Source organism: Acomys minous, assembly GCF_964271855.1.
Source record: "Acomys minous genome assembly, chromosome: 10".
Lineage (NCBI taxonomy): Eukaryota > Metazoa > Chordata > Mammalia > Rodentia > Muridae > Acomys > Acomys minous.
This window is the reverse complement of record NC_140491.1, coordinates 105,281,404-105,307,484: the sequence shown is the minus strand read 5'-3', so window position 1 is coordinate 105,307,484 and position 26,081 is coordinate 105,281,404. Positions and strand designations below refer to the sequence as shown.

The 26,081-nt window shown below is 45.6% G+C and overlaps 1 protein-coding gene and 1 long non-coding RNA gene across 4 annotated transcripts; one reads left to right on the top strand and one right to left on the bottom strand.

Annotated features, from left to right (window-relative positions):
- Positions 1-3,194: 3,194 nt before the first annotated feature.
- Positions 3,195-15,172, top strand: LOC311606621. Its single transcript, XR_014782372.1, has 3 exons — positions 3,195-3,243; positions 14,549-14,648; positions 15,060-15,172. It is a non-coding gene; the product is annotated as an uncharacterized lncRNA (long non-coding RNA).
- A 5,773-nt stretch (positions 15,173-20,945) lies between these two features.
- SP5 (Sp5 transcription factor) lies at positions 20,946-23,472 on the bottom strand. Of its 3 annotated transcripts, none has more exons than XM_084798500.1 (2): positions 23,349-23,472; positions 20,946-22,675 (listed from the first exon to the last, which is right to left on the bottom strand). In XM_084798500.1, the coding sequence occupies exons 1-2, from the start codon at positions 23,397-23,399 to the stop codon at positions 21,530-21,532; spliced, it is 1,197 nt and encodes a 398-aa protein (XP_084654626.1). In that variant the 5' UTR covers positions 23,400-23,472; the 3' UTR covers positions 20,946-21,529. The 3 variants fall into 3 exon arrangements, with proteins under 3 accessions (XP_084654626.1, XP_084654625.1, XP_084654627.1); XM_084798499.1 differs by lacking the exon at positions 23,349-23,472 and adding an exon at positions 22,866-23,057; XM_084798501.1 differs by lacking the exon at positions 23,349-23,472 and adding an exon at positions 22,807-22,986.
- Positions 23,473-26,081: the final 2,609 nt, after the last annotated feature.

Here is a 26,081-nt window from a genome sequence, read left to right as displayed (position 1 = left end):
TTCTCTCACACTGTAGCCTTGAGGACTAAGTTTTTGGCCTTGAAGTTTGGGGGACACATTGAAACCAAACTGTCATACAACCCTGTTTAGCATCTAGTTTGCAGGATAGGTCTGGGCACTATGGGGAGTGTTTTGTTTGTTTTTTGTTTTGTTTTTATTTTTTCATGAATGTGCTGTTGACAGGAGTTCTTTATGAAGAGCGAGAATAAAGTAGCTGTTTTTAATGCCTCCTGTGTTTGTTTGAATATTATGATAATTATGCTGGTGAATACAAGTATCCATCTCTGTATTTTTTCTGTGCCTTTGAGCATCCATGGGGTGAATTTTCCCCGAAAGCTTGTGAGTAGAAATGACATATCTTCCTCTTAGAGGCAGTTGTGTATGAGACAAAATGTTTGGAAGTTTTGTTTTTTTTTTTTTTGAGACTAGTTCCTAAAGTATTCTGGAATATGGAGGACACTCAGTTTGCCTGTGTGATCTTGCTGGACACCAAAAGATGAATTCCAAGTTGGCCCTTTGTATTTTCAGTTCCCTGAGATTATCTCGTTTCTTTGTGCATTCTTTCCTGCCTTTCCGTTTCCTGCAAGGGTTAAGCTTATCCTCCACTGCTGATTTCTGAGTGCCTAATGTAGTGACCGACTCAGGAGAAGAGCCCTAATGAATGAAGACCTGAAAGAGGTCTCTCCAGCACCTAACCCTGAGCATAGCTTGAAGCAATGCTGATTAGTTTTTTGCACAGCCTCATCCTAAAAGGACAAGCCTGAGGGAAAGGGAGCTGAAAACTCAAGTGGAGGACGCAGCCAGCCTAGGAGTCAAAAGGAGGTAACAGGTGCTAACAAACCAGCTTCCTGAAAGGGTGTAATTTAAAGCTGCCCCCAGGAGACTCAGCAGGGGACCTGCTAATAGCTGCCCTAGAAATGCCATAGGATTCTCCAGTTAGTGTTTAGTTACTGTAACAGACACATCACGATGGCTTAACAAGATGGTCTGGATCTCATTTTAAAAAGTCTCACTGAGGCTGGGGATCTTGTCAGAATGGAACTTCCTGCAAAGAAGCTGCACACCATTGATTGACTGATTAGAACTTCTAGGGCATGAACAGATTAGAGTCAAAGTGATTGTATTTGCCTCTGTGTGTGCAATTGTCTACAAAGACCAGAAGAGGGTGTCAGATCCCTTGGTGCTGCTGGAGTTGCAGGCGTTTGTGAGCCACCAGTGTGTGTTCTGAGATTTGATCTGTGGTCCTCACAATATCAGCAGCGAGGGCCTTTAGCCTCTGAGGCATCCCTCCAGCCCCCAGGATGCTGTTGTTACTGACACCTCGAGTCACAGAGAACAGTAGCTCAAATATGACCCTCGATTAGTCTTTAAAATTTTTATTATTATGTGCGTGTGATGTGGGGGCAGGTACATTTGTTGGCATGGATATATGTTCATCACATGTGTGCTCAGAGCCCAGGGGCCAGAAGAAGGAGTTAGATCTTCTGGAACTGGAGTTACAGGTAGCTTTGAGCTGCCACATGAGTGCTGGGAACAGAACCTGGGTCTTCTTCAAGAGCAGCAAATACTCTTCACCACTGAGCCATCCACCCCTCCAGACCCTTTGGCCAATGTCAGGACCGAAGGAAACTCCATTTCCCCAAATTTTGGGGGTTAGACAAAAGCCAGCATTCTTCAGGAGCTTGTGAAACTGGTTCCCTTCTACCAAAAGGAGCCGCCATGTCCCAGTCCACTGCGGAAGGGACAAAGGGCTGCCTGTGGTGCCTATTAGCATACCCTATTAGAATACGAAAACACGTGCTGACCTCCTGGCTCCCTGTGCGGCACTAGCAGCCCCACCCCCCCTCTCTCTCCTTCTATGTCATCGCTCTCCCTCGCTGCTTTACTACTTTCTCTCCTTGCTCTGGGCTCTTCCAGAGGCCTCTGGCTGTGCTCTCTCCTGTATCTACAGCAAAAAGCCTTCCCTCCCCTTAACCATATCGCAGAGCAGTCATGTTGTCAGTTTATACAGCCAACTTCCTGACTGTAGATTTACTCAGGAGAGCCTCGTCAGCTGAAGCTACAACTGGCCAGTGCTTAGACTCTAGATGCACCAAACCTGTGATGTACTAAATGTTGGTTTCAGCTGCCCAAGGCTTGGGTTTCAGGCGTGAAAAGCTGCACTTTCTTTTCTCCATGGTCTCTGAGCATTTATGAACTCAGGTCTTCAGACTAGCACAAGTGCTCATAACTATGGATCCACCGCCCCACCCCGCCCCACCCCATACATTTTTTTTTTATTGAAGAAAGCAAATAACTTTCAAAAAGAGCTGAGGTTTCCAAAGGCAATTATAAACGCTTACATTGCATATTCCTTCAAGACCCTATACTGTTTGAAAAACCCTTGGAGACATTTGGTTCACTATTTAAACTATATAAATTATAGTAGAAAACTGTTCTAGTCATGGATGGAAGGCAACCTGGTTGTAAAGCATCATGGGCTATGTGACTGGCGGGAAAGCAGAGGCAGAAGAAATACCTTCCGGGAGCACCGGCTTGCTGAGCTCCAGCTGACGGTGCCTCTGCATCCTTGATAAGCACTGGCTGCTTCCTATGAAGAGTGAGCTCTGACATCACGTTACTCATAAATCTTGATAACCTCTCGATTTGACTAGTCGGGAAGATTCATGTCTAGTACGCCTGTATTTAATCAACTTTTCCAACTCTTATTGAGTATTTATTAGCTTTGGGTTGAGCACTTAGCCACAGAAGTGGCCATTTGCTGTCTTTATTCTTACATTCTGATGGAGGAACGGCTCATGACTCAACTTGGCAATGGTTTGCAGATGGAAGAAAGCTCCTGTCATTTTCCTCTCCTCAGCAGCACCGAATCTTTTGTCTTGGGTCTCAGCACATCAGCTGTGGGCTTTAAAAACAAATTCACATGTGTGAGTATTTGCCTCATGCATGTTTATATGCATACCATGTGCATGCATGCCTGGTGCCCATAGTGGTCAGAAGAGGGTGCCGGATCCGTCAGAAGTGGGGTTATAGAGCAGAAAACAGCATGCCGGGCCCAGGAAACAGCCACACAATCTACACACAATCGTGAGCCACTGTCTTGGTGGTAGGAATGGATCTGGGTCCTCTGCAAGAGCAGCGAGCACTGTTAACCTCTGAACCATCTCTCCAGGCCCCACTGGTGCACCACCTGCCGTCCTGAGCATATGCTCAGGGATCTCTCACTTAGAAGACTGCTCCTCTGTAAGTGCTAAAGTGTTTCTTCCTGCTGCCTGGGTTAGAGTCACTGGGGAGATGGTTGTAATGAAGCTAGCACTGGCCTCACCCCTGAACTTAATGAGCAGCTCTAGGGATCTAACTCAAGATTAAGTGCTTAAGTAAGTACGGCTGACAATTTTCCTTCACACAAAAACTCGAGTCACTGTTCCCAGTCCTTTGGCAGTGTCGGGGCAAACTTCTGATGTGACTTCTCTAGTCTCCCCGGTCTCCATCTTCTTTGACCCTGGCGCTACTAGGTCTGTATTAGGCTGCTAGCTCTCAGGACATTGTAGATTGTGTGGCTGTTTCCTGGGCCTGGCATGCTCTTTTCTGCTCTGTTGAAGATAAAGATCTCCAATCCCACCTGTTTAAATTGACCAACCTGGAGTGAAGAATTGATGATTATAGTTTATCTAATCATAGACAGTTCTCTTGATCTCTCAGGATTCTATGGACCTTGTGTGTATGTGTGTGTGTGTGTATGAGAGAGAAAGAGAGGGAGGAGAGAAAGAGAGAAAGAGAGAGAGAGAGAGAGAGAGAGAGAGAGAGAGAGAGATCCCTTTTGTCATTTACTGGGGTTCTTCTTAAGAACCTTTAGTCAAGGGTGATTGGATAATTTAGCCCAAGGGCACAGAGGGGCCCATTCACTGAAACAACAACAACCAACCAACCAACCAACCAACCAACCAAACAAACAAAGAAAAACCTTACCCTGGTAATTCCTTGAGGCTTTCTGTTATTATCAAGGTCAGAAATAAGCTCTTTCTCCAAGAAGTTTTACTCAACCGTGAATCGATCTAGAAAACAGGCCTGAGATAGCTCTTGGGCAAAAAAGATGTTATGGAAAAGAGGCTGATGTGGGTCAGGATGACACCAGATGAAACAAAACACCTGGATTTGGCCATGTGTCTACAAAATCCTAAGTTTTTGTTCATACTATAGACAAGTCCTGGGCCTCTGAGCTCCCTTGGGTGTTTTGTTTTGTTTTGTTTAAGCTATTGCGCAAACTAGAGGCTCCCAGTGGCACTGTTCTTTTTACATGCCACCGCAGTCCTGCAGCATGGGGCATGCGTGTGAAGCTAATGTGTGCTCTGTGATTCGTAGCTATTAATTATCCAGTGACAGTGAGTTAGATAAATTGGCTGAGAATCCCTTTAAAGAAAACAGATGTTGCTACAAAGTCATCATTACACTTTATGAAGGATGTGCCACCAACATGTCAGATACTTTCTATATTTAAAACGGCTTTGTGTACTTAAAAAGAAGGGAAAGAAGAAATAACACAAGAAACGAAATACGTGATATATAACTCAAAAATATAACCTTGATTGGCATTAAACCCTATAAAAGGACTGTCTATGTAATTACGTATTGTGCTCATAGGAATCTTTTTTTTTTTTTAAATTAAGACTATTATTTCTGTCTTCTCACTGGCAGCCAATCCCAATTGTCTTAGTTAAGGGGACATTTCATCCAAGTGGATTCTCCATTTTCCATTCCCAAATAACTTGTGAGAAACGTGTTAGTTTGGTTTCTGGTACTTTTCATGGACTTTCTGTCTTTACTGGTTGAAATGAGTGATTACCAAAGCTTAAGTGAATTAGCATGCTTGGAAGATTTATTAAGACCCAGGCTGTCGGGGCCCCTGGCTTTGATATAGGAAGTCTTGGGGATTGGACCTAAGGATTTGCCTTTCATTCTCTTTCTCTTCTTTGAGACAAGATCTCACGTAGCCCAGGCTATCCTCAAACTCACTATCTATGTATCAGAGGATGACTAGTGCTGACCTCACAGGCATGCTCCATTGTGCCTGGTTTTCCATGGCCCTGGGGAGGGACTAGAACCTGGAGCCTTGTGCGTGCTGGGCAGGTACCCTACCTACTGAGCTATGCCCCCAGCCCCTGGATCTGCGTTTCTAACATGTGATCCCACTGCTGTTCTTGCTGCTGCTTGGGAACCAGTCTGTCTTGACCGGCCATCTCTGGGTAATACATGATTTATTTTCTGAATCCTGAAGGTGTAGCTTGTGGGTTGTTCTTCCAGGCAGATTACCCACTTGCAGACTATAACAGTTTACTGTTGCCTGGGGTCATTTCCCTTTCTTTTGTTTTGGTTGAGGAATTTTGTTTGTAGTTGGTGGCTGCAGTTAGCAGGCCTTAGTCCTGTTTTATGTTCATCTGTGCATGTGCTTTCTCTCTTTTGACACATGGGGTTCTTAAAAGATTTTACTCACCTTTGAGCCTTCACTGTACCTTATACCCTTACTGCAGACATTATCTCATTGTTTGCTAAATTGCAGACATTATATCATTATTTGCTAAATTGAATTTAGCTATGTTTGTATGTTTTGCATTTGCTTTAGGCCTGGTTTTCTAAATCTAAAAATTAAAGGCTATGAATACAGAATTAAATTAAGCATACAGCTCATATATTGTTAACTGAACATACCAACTTGCCTGACTTTGAGGGTTTGGGAAAGGATAGTTTCCTTAAATGAGAGCCAGAGCTTTCAAATCTAATTATTATAGCCACTTATGTTTTATTGAGACATTTATTGAGATAGATTTCTGTACCTCTTTGTGGTTACATTATGGTAATTTGATACATGTATACAGTGGGCAATAATCACCAGGGCAATGAGGATTTCCTTAAACATTAATCATTTTTATGTGCTGAAAATTTTGTCACTTTGTAATATAGCATAAATTCTTTTAACCAAAAAAAATCTTTTAACCAATACTTATGCTACATGCTATAAAAAACAAAACAAAATAGCAAAAACCAAATTAACTCTTCCTCTCTGTGTTGGCACTTCTTAAAGAATTTCCTCCTAACTCCTTACCCGTTGCTCTTCCTAGGCTCCAGGCACTGCCATTTCTTCTATGGTTTTTACACGTTTCTAAGAACAGATGAGACCGTGTGATATCTGTCTATGCCTAGCTTATTTCATTTAGCACAGTGACCTCCAATTCCATCCGTGTTGCTGCAAATGCCAGAATTTTATTTTCTTTAGGGCTAAGTGACCATCCATTACGTGTCCACATTATCTTTTCTCTACCCATTAGTTTACTGCTGGGCATCTAGGCTGACCCTGTGTTTTAGCCTCTCTGAATGGTGCTGCCATAAAGTAGGTTGCAAAGGTGTATATATAATTCACCTCCTTTGGATAGGTGCTTACTGATGGGATTGCTGATGGGTTAGGCTGGGGTTCCTTCTTCCTTCCTTCCTTCCTTCCTTCCTTCCTTCCTTCCTTCCTTTCTTTTCTTTCTTTCTTTTTAAAGAAATATCCAAACTCTATAGGCTTTGATCCTTTAAAAACCTATTTTGTTTGGGGGTCCTTTAAGGCCTCTATCTCTCTTCTAATCCACCTACCCTGGAAAGGAGAGAAAGTTAACAGGGACAGGAGAAGTAGCCCTTTTTTTAGACTTAGTTCTTTTCTACTCTTGTTCATCAGGATCCCAGAAAACCCGTTAAACAGCAAACCAGAAATTCAGCCAAAGCAACCACAACCACAGCAACTGGAACCCCAAACTTTGAAGTGTTCTCTTGAGCGTTTCTCTCTAGGCGTGTCTCAAAGCAAAGCCACGGACAGCCAAGTGATGGGAAGCAATGCAAAAGCCAAAAGCCACGCCTCTGTTTTGGGCTCATATTTATCTCCTCTTAGAGACCATATCGGAATGTTTATCAACTGGCAAAGAAAATGGCCCCACGTGAGGCAGTTCCCTTTCTGGCAGACAGACATCACTTCCCCTCCACAAGTCTGGTTCCAGCAGACAAGCATCGCACGTCCTCACACAAATCTGTTTCACATCCCACACTTGGAGGATCGAAACAAAACCATGTTTGCATCCAAGCTAACTCACGTTCCCATCAACAGTGAGTCCTCACTGCTCCACAACTTTGCCAGCATTTGTGGCCTTTTGTCTCTTTGATAATAGCCATGCCCCCTGCCAGCTGTGTCTTCTTGTGAGACGTGTCTGCCTACTTCTTTAGTCTATTTTTAAATTTTTGTTTCTTGGGTGATCAGCTTTTTGAGTTCTTTACAGAGTCTAGGCATTAATCTTCTGTCAAGCGACGAGTCTGAAAATATTTCCTCTCAAACTGTCGCGCTTTTTTTTTTTAATCATTGGCTTTAAATGTATGCTGTCCCTAATTCTGCCATGTGAGCGCTGGTGGCACTGTGGCTAGACCTGCTGCAGCTGTCTTCTTAGAGAGGCATGACACCAGCAGGATCTTTTCCAGTTTCCAGGACACGGCACAGGTGATGTCAGCACTCTGTGTTAGTAGCTACAGCTTATGGGCTGAGAAGAAAACCTCCTTCATTTGTCACCAGAGAAGTATAGATGGGGGTAGGATTGTTAGGCTCACTCCCAGCTCCCAGTGAACAGGTATGTGCAGGGCTGTGATGCTGTGATGGTACCCCAGGACCACGTCATGTGTGGGGTGATGCCTTCTCCAGTGCCTCTATGTGCAGGGCTGTGATGGTACCCCAGGACCACGTCGTGAGTGGAGTGATGCCTTCTCCAGTGCCTCCATGTGCAGGGCTGTGATGCTGTGATGATACCCCAGGACCACGTCATGAGTGGGGTGATGCCTTCTCCAGTGCCTCTATGTGTAGGGCTGTGATGCTGTGATGGTACCCCAGGACCACGTTGTGAGTGGGGTGATGCCTTCTCCAGTGCCTCTGATGCAAGCCAGGGGAGGCTTTGGCCTGAAGCCGTGACATCAAGGCGGCAGGAGGATGAGCACCTTCTACCCACAATCCTCTTCTGACAGTGTGAGGTCATCTATCTGGGAAGTCAGGTTCGTAGTTATAATTTGCTTCATTCATTTCTTTTGGTTGTAAAATTGGCTGGAGAGCTGGATCAGCAGTTAAGAGCATGTACTACTTTTCCCTGGATCCAAATTCGGTTCCCAGAACCTACTGGTGACTCCCAACTGCCTGTGACACCTGTAAATCCAGGGATCCCACACATCTGGCCTCCATAGGCACTGGTATTCACTTGCACACACATCCACAGAGATATAGACACATTTAAAATTTAAAAATTTTAAGGTAGAACCAAGCTTCACTTGCAGTCTGTTTATCTACTATGAGATCTGGGGTGGTCTGTACTGTGCTTGGACTTAATGTAATTTAAAAAAATGTCTGTAGGGTCGGCTTGTGTTTTATTAGTCTGTGGTATGAGGACTAATAGAAGCTAAGGAATTTAGTGGCTGTAGCACTAGCCCTATCAGAAAGTTATTTCAATGAGGATCTTTTGATCCTTAAAAAGAGAGAGAAAGTGAGACTAATGGTGCTCCCTCTGGGCACCCCCAGGTGACTAAAGTCTTGATGGGAGCATCAAAGAAGACAGTTCCTCAAGATGTGAGGCAGCTTTATAGGGAACCAGGCAAAAACACACTCTGCTACTGGGGTGGAAGGTCTCTAACAGCTCATCTGGGAAATTCACATTGGCGGTAGCCAACCCACACCTGTGCTGTCCTACATCTGTGCTACCCCACACCCGAGCTGCCCCACACCTGTGCTAGCTACCCCACACCTGCACTTTCCCACACCTGCTCTTGTGCTACCCCACACCTGAGCTGCCCCACACTTGAACTACCTGCACTCCTGGGGATTTTCCAAGTCATATAAAAGGGCTTATCTGTCCTACTAGCAACTGTTAGGGAAGGAATCACCATAACAGCACATGGCCAACCTTAAGCCTTTCCTTACCCACGTGTGGCATTCCGAGGACAACTTTTAGGAGTCAGTTCTCTCTAAAGTATGGGTTCCCTCCTGCCACCATGAGGGTTCCAACACCCTCAGTCTTAGCAGAAAATCCTTACCTGCTGAACCATCTTCAACAGGTCCTAAAAGACAAGTAGTGTAAAAAAAAAAACAAAACAAAACAAAAAACAAAAAAACAACCTATGTGTGATCAAATTACCTGAAATTAGAGATATACATTGTTTTCCCTAAAAAGCCCAAGTGAAGTCTCTATATACAAAACAGCAAAGACTTCATGACATTTTAAACCTGTTCTTAGGAAAGATGTGAAAATGGTCCTAACTTAATGCTGCCAGTTTAAAAAAAAAAATTATGTGTATGAGCATTTGTCTGCATATGTGTCTGTATACCGTGTATGTGCCTGGTGCCCTTGGCAGTCAGAAGAAGCTGCTGGATCTCCTGGAACTGGACTGCCAGCTGGTTGTTGTGGGGAATAAACCCGAGTTTGTTCTGGAAGAGCAACAAGTGTTCTTAATTTCTGAGCCACGTCTCCCCCATGACCGTTACTTTAAAACACCATAAGCAGTGGACATAACTAATTTCTTTCACCAGTGGCTGGGGTGAACTTTCATCTAAATTTAAACATGAGCTCTATGTCTCAGCTATCAGTTTTGCTTTGTCTCCAACGCATTAGCCAGCAAAATGGCCATTTTTCTGACAAAGCTAAGCCCAGTTTGGACAGCAAGATGGCTCAGCAGGAAAAGTGCTGGCTATCAAGGCCGACAACTTGTGAGCCATCTCAGGAACCACATGGTGGGAGAGAAGAATGACTTCCCCAAGCTGTCCTCTGGCCTCCACGTGACTGCTGTGGACCACGTGCACCACCACCGTCTGCCATGTAGTAAGGAAATAAGTTAAAAACTCAGTTAACAAGTCAGTTTTTTTTTTTACTGTCTGTTGGAGGTTGGTCTGGTCTGCCCAAATTGTTTGTACCCTGCCTAAGAGCTTATTCCTGTTTGACCAATAAAAAGCCATCACACTTGGGCAGGGCGAATGGGATAGGTGTGGCTAAGGTTCTAGGGCTTTTGGGAGGAGACCCAAAGGGATGAGGGAGGAAGAAGGGAGACCAGCACCATGGTGAGAGAAAGGGAGAGGCACATGGCCGGTGTAAGTGGAGATTTGGCTCAGATGGAGAGGATCAGCAAGTATTTGGGATTATGGATGGGCGATAGCTCAATAGAAATTATTAGAAGCAAATGGCATGGGATTGGAACAGGTATGGGATACCTGCCCCAGTATGGGAGGTAGGTTAGGGGATTAATATCTGCCCTGCCCCAGGTGCACCAAGGCTATTTTAAAATACAATAGGTATCTGTGTTTCATTGATTGAAACAGGTTTGAAAATACTGCCATAATAATATCTACATGGCTAACAATAAACATCATTAGGCCGTAATTCTAAATTAACCTCAACTGTCTTTGGTAAAGATGGGTGGGACTTTAGGAAGTTACGCTTCTTGCAAAGTGGATTTGTTCTGCTTCTATTGGTTTTGTTTTATATTTTCCATTTAAAACTTTGTGCCCATTGCCTGTCGAGTTGTATACAATTCCTAAAAGCAGAAAATAAATGGTGGTGGCCCAGTACTTCAAGACAATAGCCATATTCTACAGAAAAATAGAAAATTGAACTCAATAATGGACTCCAGGTGCTAGGTGGTGGTGGCAGCAGTGGGGTGGAGTTGGGGTGGGCATGGAACCTGCCTTTAAACCCAGCAGTTGGGAGGCAGAGGCAGGCAGATCTCTGAGTTCAAGGCCAGCCTGGTCTATAGCACAAGTTCTAGGACATTCAGTGCTATATAGAGAAACCAAACACAGAAAAACCAACCAACTATCCAACCCAAACAAAACAAAGCTAAAAATCTAAAAACCTAAAAAACAAAGAAACCATAGACTCCAGGTGAGCCAAGCTTGAGGCCGTTCCTTCCAAAGCTCTGTGTTGACCAAATGGTGCGGTCTTAGTGATTTTTCTGTCTCTGTGATTAAACACTCTGACTCAAGGCAACCTAAGTAAGAGATAGCTATTATGGCTTTCAGCTCCAGAGGGCTGAGCGTCTATCACAGCAGAGAGGACGCACGGCAATAAGTGGAGGAACAGGACGCTGAACAGAAGACATGGGTTTACTGCAAACCCCCAAGGCCCACCCCTACTGACATCTTCCAGCAAGGCCAGTATCTAATATAATCCTTGTTTTGTCTTTCAAAGCTTTTTCCTGCCCATGTTAAAAGCTGTTTGTTATGAAGTAGGGGTGTATGTGTGTGTGTGTGTGTGTGTGTGTGTGTGTGTGTGTGTGTGGTGTGCATGGGGAGGTCAGAGTGTAACTTTCAGCAATTGGTTCTCCCCTTCCACTGTAGGTTCTACAGTTTCACTTCATTGGCAGTATAAAGGAAATGAATCTACCCACTGAGCCATCTTGATTAGCGGTTACTTCTAATGACCTCCTGACAGAGCCTGGAGGAGCCAGAAGGCACGTGTCCTACCACTGTATTATACACCTTGGCCAACCAGCAGTGCTCAAATAGTGAATGGCTATGGAAGCTAGAAAGTTATTTCACTTCTAAATATTTTGAGGAGTCAAGACCCCACTCTGTAACCCAGGCTGGCCTGGAACTTTCTAGCCCGAGCTGGCTACCTCCTGATTTGATTTCCTGAGTGCTGGATTGCAGGCATGATCATCATGCACATCAAAGTATACATAGTAGAGGAAGTTTTTTTCTTCTTCCCTCCTGAGCCACATCTTAGCGTCTTCTTAAATATTCTTGTCAATTACTAATTCATCTTCATTTACTTTCCAGAGAAAATAAGAACAAGGTAGATTACATTCCTACAGTCATCTTTGCTGGAGGGTTTTAACCTTCACCTACTGCTAGAAGCCAAGCAAATGGCAGAAACAGGTTCCAATTTGGAGTTAGCACAATGTCCCAAGTGAAGAGGCCTGCAGGATCATGGTGGAACGTCAGGCCCGTGTATCCCAGGATAATAAAATTGTCCTAGACTTTCTACTCGTCTCACATGGGCAAGTCTGTGCTATAGAATTGGTTGCAAGATAGAATATATCTTTTAATCTTGGATAGAAGTTGCCAAGATTTTTTAAAAATTTATTTTTTAGCTGGGTGTGGTGGTGCATGCCTTTCATCCATCCCAGCACTCTGGAGGCAGAGTCAGGTGGACTGCTGTGATTTTGAGGCCAGCCTGGTCTACAAAGCGAGTCTAGGACAGCCGAGGCTACACAGAGAAACCATGTCTCTAAAAACAAAACAAAACAAAAAAATGTATTTGTGTGTGTGTGCGTTTTGACTGCATGTATGTATATGCACTGTGTGAGTGCCTGGTGCCCACAGAGGTCAGACAAAGGCTTTGAATGCCCTGGAACTGGATTACAGGCAATTGTGAGATGTCATGTGAATGCTAGCAATTGAATTCAGGACCTCTGGAAAAGCCACTGCTAAGATTTTAAAAAACTTTGTATTGATTCTTTGTAAATTTCACATCATGCACTCTAATCCTTTTCATCTCTTCATCCCTCCATATCTGTCTTCTGCCCTTGCAACCTTCTCTCTTAAAAGAAAAAACATCATCACCATCACTACCATCATCATCATCATCATCATCATCATCATCAATCTTACCATGGAAGCTGCAGTGTGTCACATAGTATACCCCTTTGCCCAAATAGCTTTACTTGCAAATGTTGATTGCAATGAGTCATTGGTCTGGTTCGAGGCCTCTGGCTTCTGCTACACTTTGGTTCTGCCTGACCTTCATGTACTCCAGGAGTTCAGATGGTGTAGATGTTAGCCTGGGCCAACCCAAAGGCCTAGATCTGGGCCTGGGTGGTAGCTGAGTTGGCCAGCCTGCCAGCTCTCCCATTCGCATGACATTGGGGCCACCTCTCCAGGTGACAATGGGGAATGCAGGGTGTGGCTCAGTGGGGGACATCTCTTGTGAATCCAACACTACCTCATGGCCAATGAGGGGCCTCAGGTGGCTGGGCAGGCTATTCATAACAGGCTGTTCCTCATAACCCTGGGTCTCCAGTTCCACCTCTTCCCTGTGGACACGCCCTCCTGCTTCTCTTTCTCTCCCATCTCTTCACCACTTACTTGTTCATCTAAGTGGTGCCTGGGCCTCTGGCTGTCTTCTGCCCGGCCCACAGTTCAAGGCAGCCGGCTGGAGTCTAGTTACTAAGATTTCAAAATAAGAAAAGTCAATAACAGGCCCATCTCCTGGCCCCTTGGATTGGTTCCTCTTTATCTTCAGTTGTTTGCTACCAGGCTGGGTTAACCTTTCTGTGCTCTCTCTGCCTCTGCAATAATTTTTAGTCAAGGCAACACACATCTCTTTGGATTGGCCAGCCAAATGGTTGCCTCCCATTAATGATTGTTACCCTATCTGAGGGACCCATCCCTTAGGCCAAAACAGATCCGTGACTACCTGGATCAGTGGAATATAGCCAGTCATCAATTCTTCATGACTTAGGACTCAATAATGACAAGGAGGGCACTGAAATTGGTTAAGGCTTGAACATAGGGGTAAGCCCTCTACATAGATGGGTTTGATGAGGTAGAACAGCAATCCTGGTACTTGGCAGACAGAGCCAGGCTGATCTTGAGCCGAGCTACGTGGTGAAAGCCCATACTAAAAACCTAAGTGTTGGGGAGCTTGCCTGCCATGGACAAAGCTCTGGGTTCAAATGACAGCTAGGAGGAAAACAAGCCCTTAAAAAGCAAAGTCTTTAATTACCATTCAGGAAAAGCCTTCAGATCATCTGCTAATGATTATCAGAGTTTGAAACTGATGCTTCAAGCATGGAGATAAGTATAAAAAGCCAGCTTGGCCAATGATATCCCAAGTTCAAAAACTCTCCTACCACTCCCATAAAAGTGTCCTGTCTAAAGGCAAGCCACACAGCCAAAACGTGACTTCCCCTTCCCTCTTATGAATCACCTTGCCGCAATCAACTGATCTCAGGGGCACACTTGACTTTAAGGTCCCTGATCCGTTTGTCTTTTGGTATGTGATAAAGTTTTCCTGTTTTGCAAAAAACAAAACAAAACAACAACAACAACAAAAAACAACAACAAAAAAAAAACAACAAAAAAACAACAACCTATTGCCACAGCATTGGCTCCCAAACACGCTGGGCAGCTGGTCCCCGCTCAAAAGTTTTTCACTCCCTCTCCTGTGTGATGTTCATGTCCTAAACCTGCTGATGTGCAGACCCTCAATCACTGACTGAAAATGTAACTCCTCCTTTTATATCTGGCTCTTTGTGGGGCTGGGTACAAGGGCCCCCATTTCAGCTACATTGGCTGCACTTCGCCATTACTAAGCTTTCCGGAAACTGCTGCTGTGATTTGAATGAGAATAGCTTCCATAGGCTCATACATTTGAGTACTCTGTCCCCAGTAGGTGGAACTCTTTGAGAAAGAGGAGGAGATGTGGCCCTGTTGGAGGAGGTGTGTCACCAGGAGTAGGCTTTGAGCTTTCAAAAGATTTTCTCTGCCTCCTACTTGCAGATTAAGATGTAAGCTCTGAGCGCCTGCTCAAGTCCCAAGCCTGCTTGCCTGCAGCTGTGGTCCCTGTCATGACGGCCATGGACTCTAACCCTCAGAAACTGTAAGACCCAAATAAAATCGTTCATCTATAAGTTGCCTTGGCTATAGTGTCTTTTCACAGTAATAGAAAAGTAACTACGACAGATGCCTGAATTTTTCATTTTTCTCCGCCCTCCCCTCCCTTGTGAAATATTGACAAAGAGCAACAGGCCTTGAGGAGGCATGCTACATGCACAGCAGCTATAAGCATTAGCACAACTGGAAGTGCCACTAAATTCTGCCAGCAGTTCTATGAGGCACATTTGTTATCCTAAGGCATCTTTATCTTTTGATGCTTGTAACTATGAAAACAAATCTTTGTTAGTTTGTTTGCTTTTTAAAGAGACTTCTGAAACCAGATACCAGAGATCTGGGGTCTTCACATTACACTGTTGATAGCTGTATGACACATTTGAGTATTTTTCACTCACAGGTTTTAGTTTTGAAACACTCCAGAAAATCACCGAGTCTGAATGTCCACAGGAAAGCCCTACATCTGCTTCACACTCACTGTTTGTTTGAAAAATAAATTCAGAAATTTTGGGGTAAGTGGAAAGTTTTCCTTCCCAGGGATCTATGTCTGAGAAGGTGCTGATATTTCACACCAGCTCTCTGATCAAGGACCCCACTTCACCCCTTTTCTATATCTGCCTGTGCAGTTCGGAATCCTGTTGGGGTCTATGTTACAGTGAGCCAGATCAAACAGTGGGTCTGCTTTTGAGGAAGAGACATATTACATAAAGTTTTTACGCCAGAGATGGACATGGATTGACGTGCATCTGTTTGATTCCAATTGTCTGTTTCTTTTTCCCCACCTGTGGATCTGCCTCTGAGGGATGCCACGGCAACCCACAGGTCCTAGCTCGGGGCTCTGCAGGACACATACAGACTTGCTCTTGGTGAGTCTGAGCTGTGACCCAGGACGTGCTTTCTTCATGCACCTCTCACAGTTTAGTAACTTTGTATCTCAAGCCCAGGCTCAGCAGAGATTGTTTCTGCACCACTTTTCCTGCCAGCTGTATGAAGTCGTGTTAAGAGATGGTTTGGGCTCCATTGAGGATGAAAGTGGAAAAGTCTCCAAATGCAACTTCAATAAGAAATATAAATGGGGAAATGCTTATAATTTCCACTCACATCTCCATTAAAAGTTTAGTCAAACAAAAGGCTGTGCATGCAGATTTAGGTAATCCACCCCATCCCCACCCCCTGCCCCCCATTTTCTGAGACAGGATCTTGTGTAGTCTAGGCTAACTTCTGACAAGCTCACTGTATAGCTGAGGATGACATTGAGCCCCTAATCCTCCAGCCCTTAGTTACTGAACACTGGGGTGTGCACTGCAGCTCCCCACCTTCTGAGGTGATAGACATTGAACCCTGAACCTAGTACACTCTGGACAAGTACTCTACCAAGTTAGCTGCAGACCCTAGGTTTTTTTGTTTTTTATTTCTGTATAATTTTTAACCAGTTAAAAAAATCCATCCAGGCTGGGATTATCTCAAGCCATAATCCCCTCTCACATCTACAATTTTCCTTCCTATTGCTATGTGAATATTTTCATTGATGTCATAAACTCATAAAAACACCAGTGAATACTATATAAATAAAACATGACTTGAAGTAGACCTATCTATTTGTCTCCTATCTGTAAAACTTATTCCACAGGACACAAATATCTATTAAGAATACAAAGAACAGATTTTTCTGGGCATGGTGGCACATGACTGTAAAATAGATACTCAGGCAGAGGATGAAGGTTCAAGGCTGGGATTGGGGAACACAGGTCAGTTGTGGAACACTTCCTTAATTGAATGGGTGCTAGATTCAATGCCCAGTACTGAGAATAAAAACAAAATACAGTTTAAATTAATTATAGTTTAGAAGACAGTTGGGTTCCATACGATAGGGGCATAAGAGTAAAATTCACAGAAATAAGAGAAATAAGCACTCCTAGTACCTTCTGTAGAGTCTTAGGATGCTGTCTCCAAACACTTTGACAGTGAGGACACATTTCCCAATCTTCAGTGTACATGAAGAGGTAGGCCTGATGCTTGGGAGAGTGGGTGAAACAGAGCTGAAGGCCAGATGCTTTCCATTTGCGGGTTAGTACTGGCCCTGTTATGACTAGTGCCCGCAGGGCTTAATGTTATACTTAGAGACTTCTCATTGGATGTTATATGATTTTAGTGTACTGTCTATGTCAGAAGTGTGACGAGTAAATAGCTTTACTATGACCAAACTTACAGTTCATAGTTTACAGTCTCCATCTTCGTAGGGCTAATCAACTTTCTGGAAGGCAAAAGCTGTAGATTTTCCATGTTGTTTCAAACTAAGAATTAGATAGGACTTCCCTGTTTCAAATTTTGTATTATGTAGAAAACCACTCCACTTAAGGATATTATATACTGTGCAAAAACTACTGAAGTTCACATGTGTGCACCAAATTACGGGTTAAATATCAACCATCTCATTGAGAGTTGTTTTTAGAAAATTGCTAAGGACCAGGCAGAGACCTGTAGAGTCCAAGAAGAATTAAAATGTCACTGTAGCAGAGAAACAGCCAGTGAAGTAACGGTCAAGAAAGTTTTAACAGTCTGAAGCTGCTGGATTGTACCTTGGTTGAGCTAATATCGCTTACTCATGACAGTCAGGCACACTATACAAATTATTGCCCAGTGTCCTTCAGTTAAATTGAAATACTTCTGTATCTAGCAACCCCAGATAATTAAAAAAAAACAATAGATATCAAGATCTTTATGCAAAAATGTAGAAGCTTGCTAATACCAGAGAAAAATGAGTCAGACTATGACTACAGTAGCATATCACTGTGGCGTATTAATCTAAATACATCTCACCATAAACATTCAACTACCTAGATTTTTTTCCATTATTTTTCCCTACTTTATCACACTATGGTAGCACACGTTTCTGTTTTGGGAGGAGCTGTCGCAATAGGGCATGGTCTTGCTTGGTGGCTGAGGATGGCCTCACACTCACAGCAGAACCCATAACCCATACTGGCCTGTGACTCCCACTGCTTCATCCTCCTCCTTATTGGCCTCAAGGTGTATGGCATCCACATTTCAAAGAAGCCCCAGGTCTCATTCTGTTAAAAGCCCTCTCTCCAATCGTGCAGGCAAGAGGAATGTGGTGGTATTAGTTGGGTCCAGTAGTGAACTGTATTTGTTTACCAGACATCAGAGTTTACATCTGACCCCTCACCATAGCTCCTGTCTCAAACAGAAGCCTCGTCACTTGGCCCCCGTTGTGTAAAGCGGTAGGCTGAAGTTACGGAAACATGTTTTGCGACTCTAGACAGAGGCCCACATAAGCAGGCGTCACCCAAAGAAGTGTTTAAAAGAGAGGGGATATCACGGCACCCTATCACTTTCTCCCAGCAGAACTGAAATGACCCCAAATACACTGCTTTAAATAGATGACTGCAAAGCCTAGGACATGGCACATACACGCGGTGTGGTGAAAACCTGCCTTTTTATGGATGTTATCCAAATAAGCTTTTATTGGAAGCAGCCTCAGCAAGTCTTGTTTGACTGAATTAAGTCAAATAATTTTTTAAAATGTATTTTAGCTCTAGTAAATCTAGAAACAATTGAAATTGATGTTAGTTACACTTGTATTTTCTTTGGCAAATTTACCAGATCCATTAGAAACAAGTGCCCACCTATGGGGCTATCTTCCCAGTGTTCTCTGGAGAAATGCAGAAAACTATATTGTTAAATTTAGAAATACAAAATTTCAAATTACCTACTTTATATATTATTCAATTTCTGTTTCTAAATTCTTGGCCCAAGTGGTTCATTTATTGAGCGTACACTTAACAATGTCACCACTTTTGAATTTAATATATTCTCTATTTCCATTCTGCCCAAACCAGTTTCTTAAAAAAAAAAAAAAAATATATATATATATATATATATATATATATATATAGCTTAGTGTCATGAGACAATCATTAACATATCCTTTTCAATTTTTATATAATTGTGTACTTAAGTCTTAAATAAAACCTTGATAAAAGTTGGCTGACTAAACTCGCATTTTGGTCTTGGCAAACTCCAATTCTGAAATAACATGTAGTTCATATTTAGTAATAATTTACTTCTAAGCTTTTCATTTTAATTCCATTAAAGTTTCTGCTATAAGCGATATTTTTAGTTTGTGCCTAAATGACATATATTATTTTTGCATACTGATAATCCAAAATAAGTTCTGATGTCCTTAAATGGTGCTCTGGTTGCAGACTTATAAAACTTGTAATATTTCAAATTTCTACAGATTGTATACGTGAATGCATTTCTACATTATATTAGCTTATTTTTTCAATATATGCATGGAATGCCTTCCTATATTTGGATATCATTATTACCATGGCTTCATGACCTTTCCTTCAATAATAACATTAATTCTTTTTCTAAAGTAATTGAAAGAGCTTCAGTGATACAACACATGGTCAAAAATTAATCATGTATCAAATTAAGCTAAAGGCTGCTTTTGAATTTTGCAGGCTCAATTAAATATAATCCTAGGAAAGTTAATTTTGTCTTCACATGGCTTTGTTCTGTTTTTAAAGTTATATATACCTTATTTTGGTAAATTCCTCTTAATCTAGTTTTGCTCTTAACTACAAAGTTCTGGAACTACCACCTTCACAGTCCCTGTTTAATTTTCAATCTCAGACATTTTGGTTGCTTTTCTCCCCCCTATGAAAAGGTTTATTTTCTTCCCATCTCTTTGAATGTTAAGGGTGTATCCTGTCAGCAGTCACAGCTGTGTTTAAAAAAGAAAAGAAAGTGGCACTGCTGAAACTTTGGTTAAAAAAAAAAAGAATCCAAGCTACTCTTCTCACAGGACATAGCCACTTCAAATTTCCTGAGTCCAAAGTCCCCATCACTTGCAAGGAACCGTGAGTCTGAGCTAGATCCAAGGCCATGGCTCAGGAATGGTGGAAAACTTCATGCAACTTTTCTGCTTATCCGTATAAAGTGTGCTGAGTCTAGATCAAGATAACACTCCTAATTAATTCTATCGGCTTAGATTAAGAGTGCACATTTAGGTGTGTACTGCCTGCACTGCCTAGCAACTCTATTACAGTTGCTTGCACACTAGCCACACCCTTGACATTTAGCTCACTCTTCTGAAGTTAAGGACCAGGATGGCTGGCATTCAAGTTTATTAAATAGTTCAAATTTTCTAAAGAGGGCAAGTAGCTACATACATTTGCTGTCTTGTCTCACATTACACAATAAAACTATTTCTTGCATTATAAAAAGTTATTCTCATTTCAATTATGTTGCTGTTTGTGTTTTAGTTACCTAACTTTCAAGAACCACTCAATAGCTTTTTGAAAAAAAAAACTCCCTTTAGTTTGATTTTGGTAGGCTGTGAAATATTATAAATACATGTATCATGAAAAGACCATTCACCACATTTTAGCTTTGACTTAGCTTACAACAGTAACAAAATTTAAATCCCATTTTGAGATTTTGCTGATCCTAAATGAAAGTGTTTAATTGCTTGTTAAGTTTTGGGTTTGAAAACACAAATATTACAGTACAAATGAGTTGAGACATTTGGGGAAAAAAAAGACTTCAAACTTTAAAAAAGTTAAGAGAAAGATGAGATACCTAGATCTTTAAAAACCATGTTCCTACATTTCTAGGCTATGAGCAAGCATCTCTGGCTTGTCCCTGAGAGAAATCTGTCTGGCGGGATGATTTCAAAAGAAAATCCAAGCTACAAGAAGAATTAAAACTTCCTGGCCCACCTAGATCCCCGTTAGGTGGTCTGTGTGAAACCAGACTTGTTAAGATCAACAAACAAATAGTATATGGCCAGGCTGGAACTCTGCAAGAGTTGACAGTTTCCTTTCTGGTGTTGTTCTGACAGAGACCAATTCACTTTAGAGCTGCCAATTTCTCCATTTAACTTTAAAAAAAAAAAAAACAACTCACCAGGGAGAAGGCCCTGAGAAAATTTAGCTCCCTAGAGTATAAAAAATTGTAAGACAGCAGGGAATTTGCTTCATTCTTTGTGCAGCAGGTATCAAACTTATAAAGCAAACAATGAATGTATCAAGTCCTGGACAGAAACCTAAACCGGGACTGGCAAATTTTGCCCTAGCCTCTTTACCAGAAACTGGCTACCCTGCGCCTGCTCATGCTTCCAGGACACACTTGCCCAAAACTTTAGAAACCAAAGAGGCCTGTGATACAAGCAGCACACAGGAACCATTAGAGCCCTGCTGAAACCTGACCTCTCAGCGAGGACTCCAGGAAGAAGAAAAGATCAGAGGAGACCAGCTCTGCGGGGGTCTTCCCGAGGAGACCCTGGAACGAACGCATTTATTTTCACCCTGCAACAGCTTTACAGAAACGTACCATGCTGTAGCTCTGCGTGGAGCTGAGAAACAACAGAAACATTTATTAATGTTATAATTATAATTACTCTTTAACAAAGCTATTATTAAATAACCTGTACAAAGTCCGAAACAGGCCTAGCCAAAACTCAAGCCCTGTTTTTCAAATCTCCCAAGGTCGGTCCGTCTTCCTCCAGCAGCAACTCCTACAACCAAGGGCAGCCCAGGGTAGAATCCTGGACTCTAGCTCTCCCAGACAGGCGATGGCTCTCAGGACTTTGGAACCGTCCAAGAGGAACTCGGGTTCTCAACCACTCGGGTTCTTAACCACAACCCAGTTCCCAGCACTGCCTGCCCTGTCCTCTGCTCTAGGACCGGGCAGCAGGGCTTCGCTTCGGGAGGAAGACAATAAAAAGTTCGTTTTTAAAGTTTCTTCTCCATTGCCTCGATGACAAGTTCCAGGGCCTGCCAGAGAAGGTGCTGGGAAGGGTGTCTTGGGCAGGAGTGGCCGCGAAGTGTCTCCGTGAACTTATAGGTCCCGCGGGTTCTCCCGCTTCACTCCGGCCTCAGCAACTTTGAGCTTCTTATTTTGGTGCGTCTTCACGTGCTTAGCAAGGTGGTCGCTGCGCATGAAGCGTTTGCCGCACTCGGGACAGGCGAAGCGCTTCTCTCCCGTGTGAGTCCGCAGGTGCCGCTGCAGCTCGTCCGAGCGCGTGAAGCTCTTGCCGCAGAAAAGCCAGTTGCACACGAAGGGCCGCTCGCCCGTGTGCCAGCGCAGATGCGCCTTCAGGTGCGACGTCTTGCCGTACACCTTGCCACAGCCCGGCACGTGGCACACGTGTTGCTTCTTTTTGCCCGGCTCTGCCTCGGGGGCACCGCCAGCCGCCTGGCAGTTGGGGCAGCGGCAGCGGCGGCACCTCCTGGCCGTGGCCGCCAGGGGGGCCTTGGTCTGCAACAGCGCGGCGATCTGGCTCTGGTACTGTGCAAAGTCCGACGGGCCCAACACAAGGCCCCGCTGCAGGGCAGCGGCGGCCGCTGCAGCGGCGGCCGCTGAAGCAGGAAAGCGAGGAGCGTGGGGGGGTCCGGCACAGGCGCTAGAGAGGCTGGTCCCTGGAACCCCAGAGCCCCCCGGCCCCGCGCCGGACTGTGGGATGCTCCACCAAGGGAGGTCATCTGGGGCCGGGGCAGGAGACAACTGGCGGCAGGTGGGCGGTGGAGGCGGAGGTGGCGGCGGGGGCAGCAGGTTGGAGTAGCCCGGGGGCAACGCGGCCTGAGCAGCGTAGGGCACGTAGGCGGGCGCGCAGCTGGCAGGCAGAGCGGCCATGCTCGAGGGCAGCATCTTGACCGGCGAGAACTCATAAGGGTACGACGGATCCGCGGGGGGCGTGAGCGGGAGCTCATGAGCGGCCCCGAAGGACGGCTGCAGGTGTGTTTTCTGTGGCGTCAGCCCCAGACTGGGGTGCGGGGGCGGCAGAGCACCTGGCGAGTGCGCAGGCATGTCGGCGGTCCACGGGTGGAAAAGCCTGGAGGGTGAGCCCAGAGCTGGGTCGTAGGGCACCTGAAGGAAGTCGGGTGCCGCTGCCGCGCCGGGCTGGCCGATCCGGCTACAGGTGGCGGCCAGCAGAGCCAGAGGCGAGTGCTTGCCCAGGTCCGGGGAGGCGCTGGGGGTGCGGTCCTGCATGGGCGGTGGCGAGGGAGGGCGGAAGAAACAAAAGGTTAGCGTTCCAAGCGCGGACTCTGGGCTGGCCCGCCACCCCCACTATTATACCCCCGCCCCTCTTCCGCCGGGCCGCCCCTCCCTCAGACCTCATCGCACTCCAAGAGTGCACCCAGCGGTCCCGGGAAACTTTCAGCTCCCTAGCTACCTGAACCCCCGGTGCGCGGTCGGCTCCCTCTAAACTACTTGGTTCAAAGAGATGCCATCCAGCCTTTAAGGGAGGCGCAGAGGAGGAGGCAGAGGAACTGGACCGGTCAGGAAGACCCTGGAAACACCCACAGCAGGGCTGTGGGACGGTCTGCGCTAGCATTTTATAAGCTATTTTTCTTGTAGCCACCGCGTTCCTCCTTGGCCCGACCTAGGCGGAAGTCAGCAGGAGCGCCTACCAAGAGGAACTCAGTTTTCTGCTACTCTGACATCCACATACCCCCAAATCCGTGCAGCCCTCCCCAAAGGCCACACACACACCCATCAGGTTAGGTGTAAAATTGGCGTGGGTGCGCCTAGGTCTGACTCCAGTCTCACCCTTAAGCGGGAGCGTCCTTTTGAGATTTAAGATGCTCAGAGTACCCTCACAGACCATCCCCCACCCCCCACCGACTACACAATTTCCACCCGCTCCCGCCCTGACCTGGAGGAAGGCCTGCAGAGAGTCGTTCCGGAGGACGGCCACTGCGGCCATGGCTACTGCTTGAAGGCCGCTCGCTGTGGAGCGGGACGCGGCCACCGAGGCATGGACACCCGAAGGCGAGGACGAACTGCCGCCCAGCGTGCCTCTGAGTCTTCCCCGCCCGCGCCCCGTTTGCTCGCCCCGCGCGCGGTCTGAGCGCTTCAGAATCACCTCCAAGAATTTGATAAGGGCTTTGCTGGGCCGCCAGCCAGTCAGAGGAAAGATTTATGGCTTTGAAGTTTGCCGCTACCCAATCATCAAAGAATAGCGGCTCTTTCAGAAGCGAAAGCAAATCCTTTGAATCCACAAAGCTCCTATGGTGTGTTTGTTGGTCTGGATAAAAGAACTGATTATTAGGGGGGATGGGAAGGGAGGAGATAAAGGCGGGACAATTAATGAAGTAATCACTATGTGGGAAATGTATATACACAAATAATTGGATTTTCCTGATCAAAGAGGGCCTTGCCGCCTGGAGACTCGCGCTTGGGTTGCTCGGGACACTCGATCCCCCACCCCCACTTGCAATTAAAGATTTGCACCAAGGCAGCGCGCAAAGTGACAAAGTGTCTTTGTTATCTCTAGGAAAAAATCTGCCTTCAGCTTTCAGGCGCTGTACTTTGAGACCGGGATGAGGGTAACTTCCCGGTACTTAACTCCTCATCTTCACATCGCCGGCTAGAGCGAGCTCCTGGGGCGTGGCTACTCCCACCCCCTACCCGCCCACAGAGGTGCAAGCAGCGTTGTGACCCTGGGCTGGACTGGGCGGCCTCCCAGGGCGGCAGTGGGTGGCGCACATGCTCCAGACCCGCCCGCTTGACAAGCCTCAAGTCCTCTTGAGACTCCCACTGGTGACCTGGAAGTTTTCCTCGGGCTACAACTTTTGTAGAGTGAATCTAAGAAAAACCCGCACTGCGCTTTACTGCCTTCTCCCACAACCGAGGTTGGCAGGACACCAGGAACAACCCGGAACATGGGGTGGTGGGCGCCGAGTGTGTGTGTGTGTGTGTGTGTGTGTGTGTGTGTGTGGACTGTACTTTCCAGACAAGCAGTTTTGTGTGTTGAGCAGGACGGGGCAAGCATCCCACTGGTTAGGCTCCATCGAGACTCCCCAGCGATGATTGCAACCTCTCTTAGTACCATCAAGCAAGCTTGCGATGTTACAAGCTGGACAGGATTGTGAGCCTCTCTCTACAGTCCCTCCCCTACTCCCACCCCACACTTCACCCTACCCCCGTGGTATATGAAACCACAGATCACCGGGAAGGAGGTCCCTGGAGAGGAAAGAAAAGTCAAAGAAAACTCCTGTTTCTGTCATCACTGGAAAGACGTTCATCCACTGGAGTTCTTTGTCGCAGGCACTGAAGTCCTCTCCAGGGCGTGTCCCCCTCAAAACTTCTTTGGTAGTAGTCTATAGGTCCGGCAGGGTCAGCTGGTCTCCTGCCAGCCTTCCGTCCAGGATAATAGGCTAGAGACTGCCGGGGACACGGGGCCTTCGTCACTTTTGGGGCCGGTCCAGTCAGAGACTCGGCAGTAGAAGCACAGAGACGTGGTTCACCTGTGAACTTAGCCTGGTTCTTCTCCGGCCTCTCGCTTCAAATCCTCCGCTCCCATCCTCTCTGGAAGCCCTGAACCAGCTCAACTCACTCCTGCTGTTTATGCACCGTAAAGGGACCACTGCTTGATCAGGACTGATGTTCCAGAACCCGGTGGCCCAACTCCCAAATTAGCCCCAGAGCTTAGCGGAACTCCTTAACAGCGTCAAACTCTGAACTGTCGTCCTTCACAAATCCATCAAGAACCCTGACATTACGTCATTAAGGAGGCCCATATTTTCCCACGCTCCGGACGCAACTTGGAAATGGCAGTGACTAATAGGCCTCACACGCTCCATACCACTCCTCCTCCCCGTCGAGGTGTCACCCGTGGACCAGTGAACAGCCACCTTACAGCTCAACCCACGCTGTCTCACTCTTCCGGAACACGAGTGTGGGATGGTGTGGAAGCGGGAAAGGAGATGACTCAGTGGTTTGCTCTGAGGCCTGGCCGACCTGCTCCTTCCGGTGTCCAGTCGCAAGAACCCAGCTCTGGAGAAACCGGCGACCAGGAGACATCTCTCAAGGTGCGCACCTGAAGCCAGGGAGCGCAGCCAGGGCAACCTGGAAAGCGGTCTGGTTCTTCGCCCTATCGGAGCCTTCTCAACCTGTCTTCCTCAGGAGGCGGAAAAGTAAGCTGGAAGCATCCTCTTTGGCCAAAGGCATTAGCTAGTTAAAAAAAAAAAAAAAGCTACAAGAGTCAATTTACACCTCCGTAGTTACGGGAGTTAACTTTTCCCGCTAAGACTGAGTCTTTAGGCAAATAAGCCACCACTGAAGCCAACCAGGGCTGTTAAGCGCTCACACTTTGAAGGCAGGTGCCCCCACCTTTTTATCGCCGAGAATCCTGCAAAGTATGCCTTTGTTTGCCCATCTGTAAAATGTGCTGCCTCTGTAGAGTGTTTGTGGCCTTAAAAGAGTGCAAAGTCTATAGGACTGTGCTTGGGGCACAGTGTGATCAGAAGCACTATAGTCGCTGAATTTGTTGAAACAGTTCCAGCCCTCCCAAATCCAACCAAGAGTTTGGAGAGAGACTTCGAAGAACTGTGCTTTAACTCCCTTCCCTTTGCATGGAGCTCGAGAAAGAAAGAATCTTCCTAAT

Excerpts from the sequence above, each read along its gene's own strand:
- SP5 (XM_084798499.1), bottom strand. The coding sequence starts at position 23,027 with ATGCTAGCGCAGACCGTCCCACAGCCCTGCTGTGGGTGTTTCCAGGGT. Across the intron at positions 22,676-22,865 it reads ACCGCGCACCGGGGGTTCAG|GACCGCACCCCCAGCGCCTC; the intron begins GTAGCTAGGGAG and ends CCGCCCATGCAG.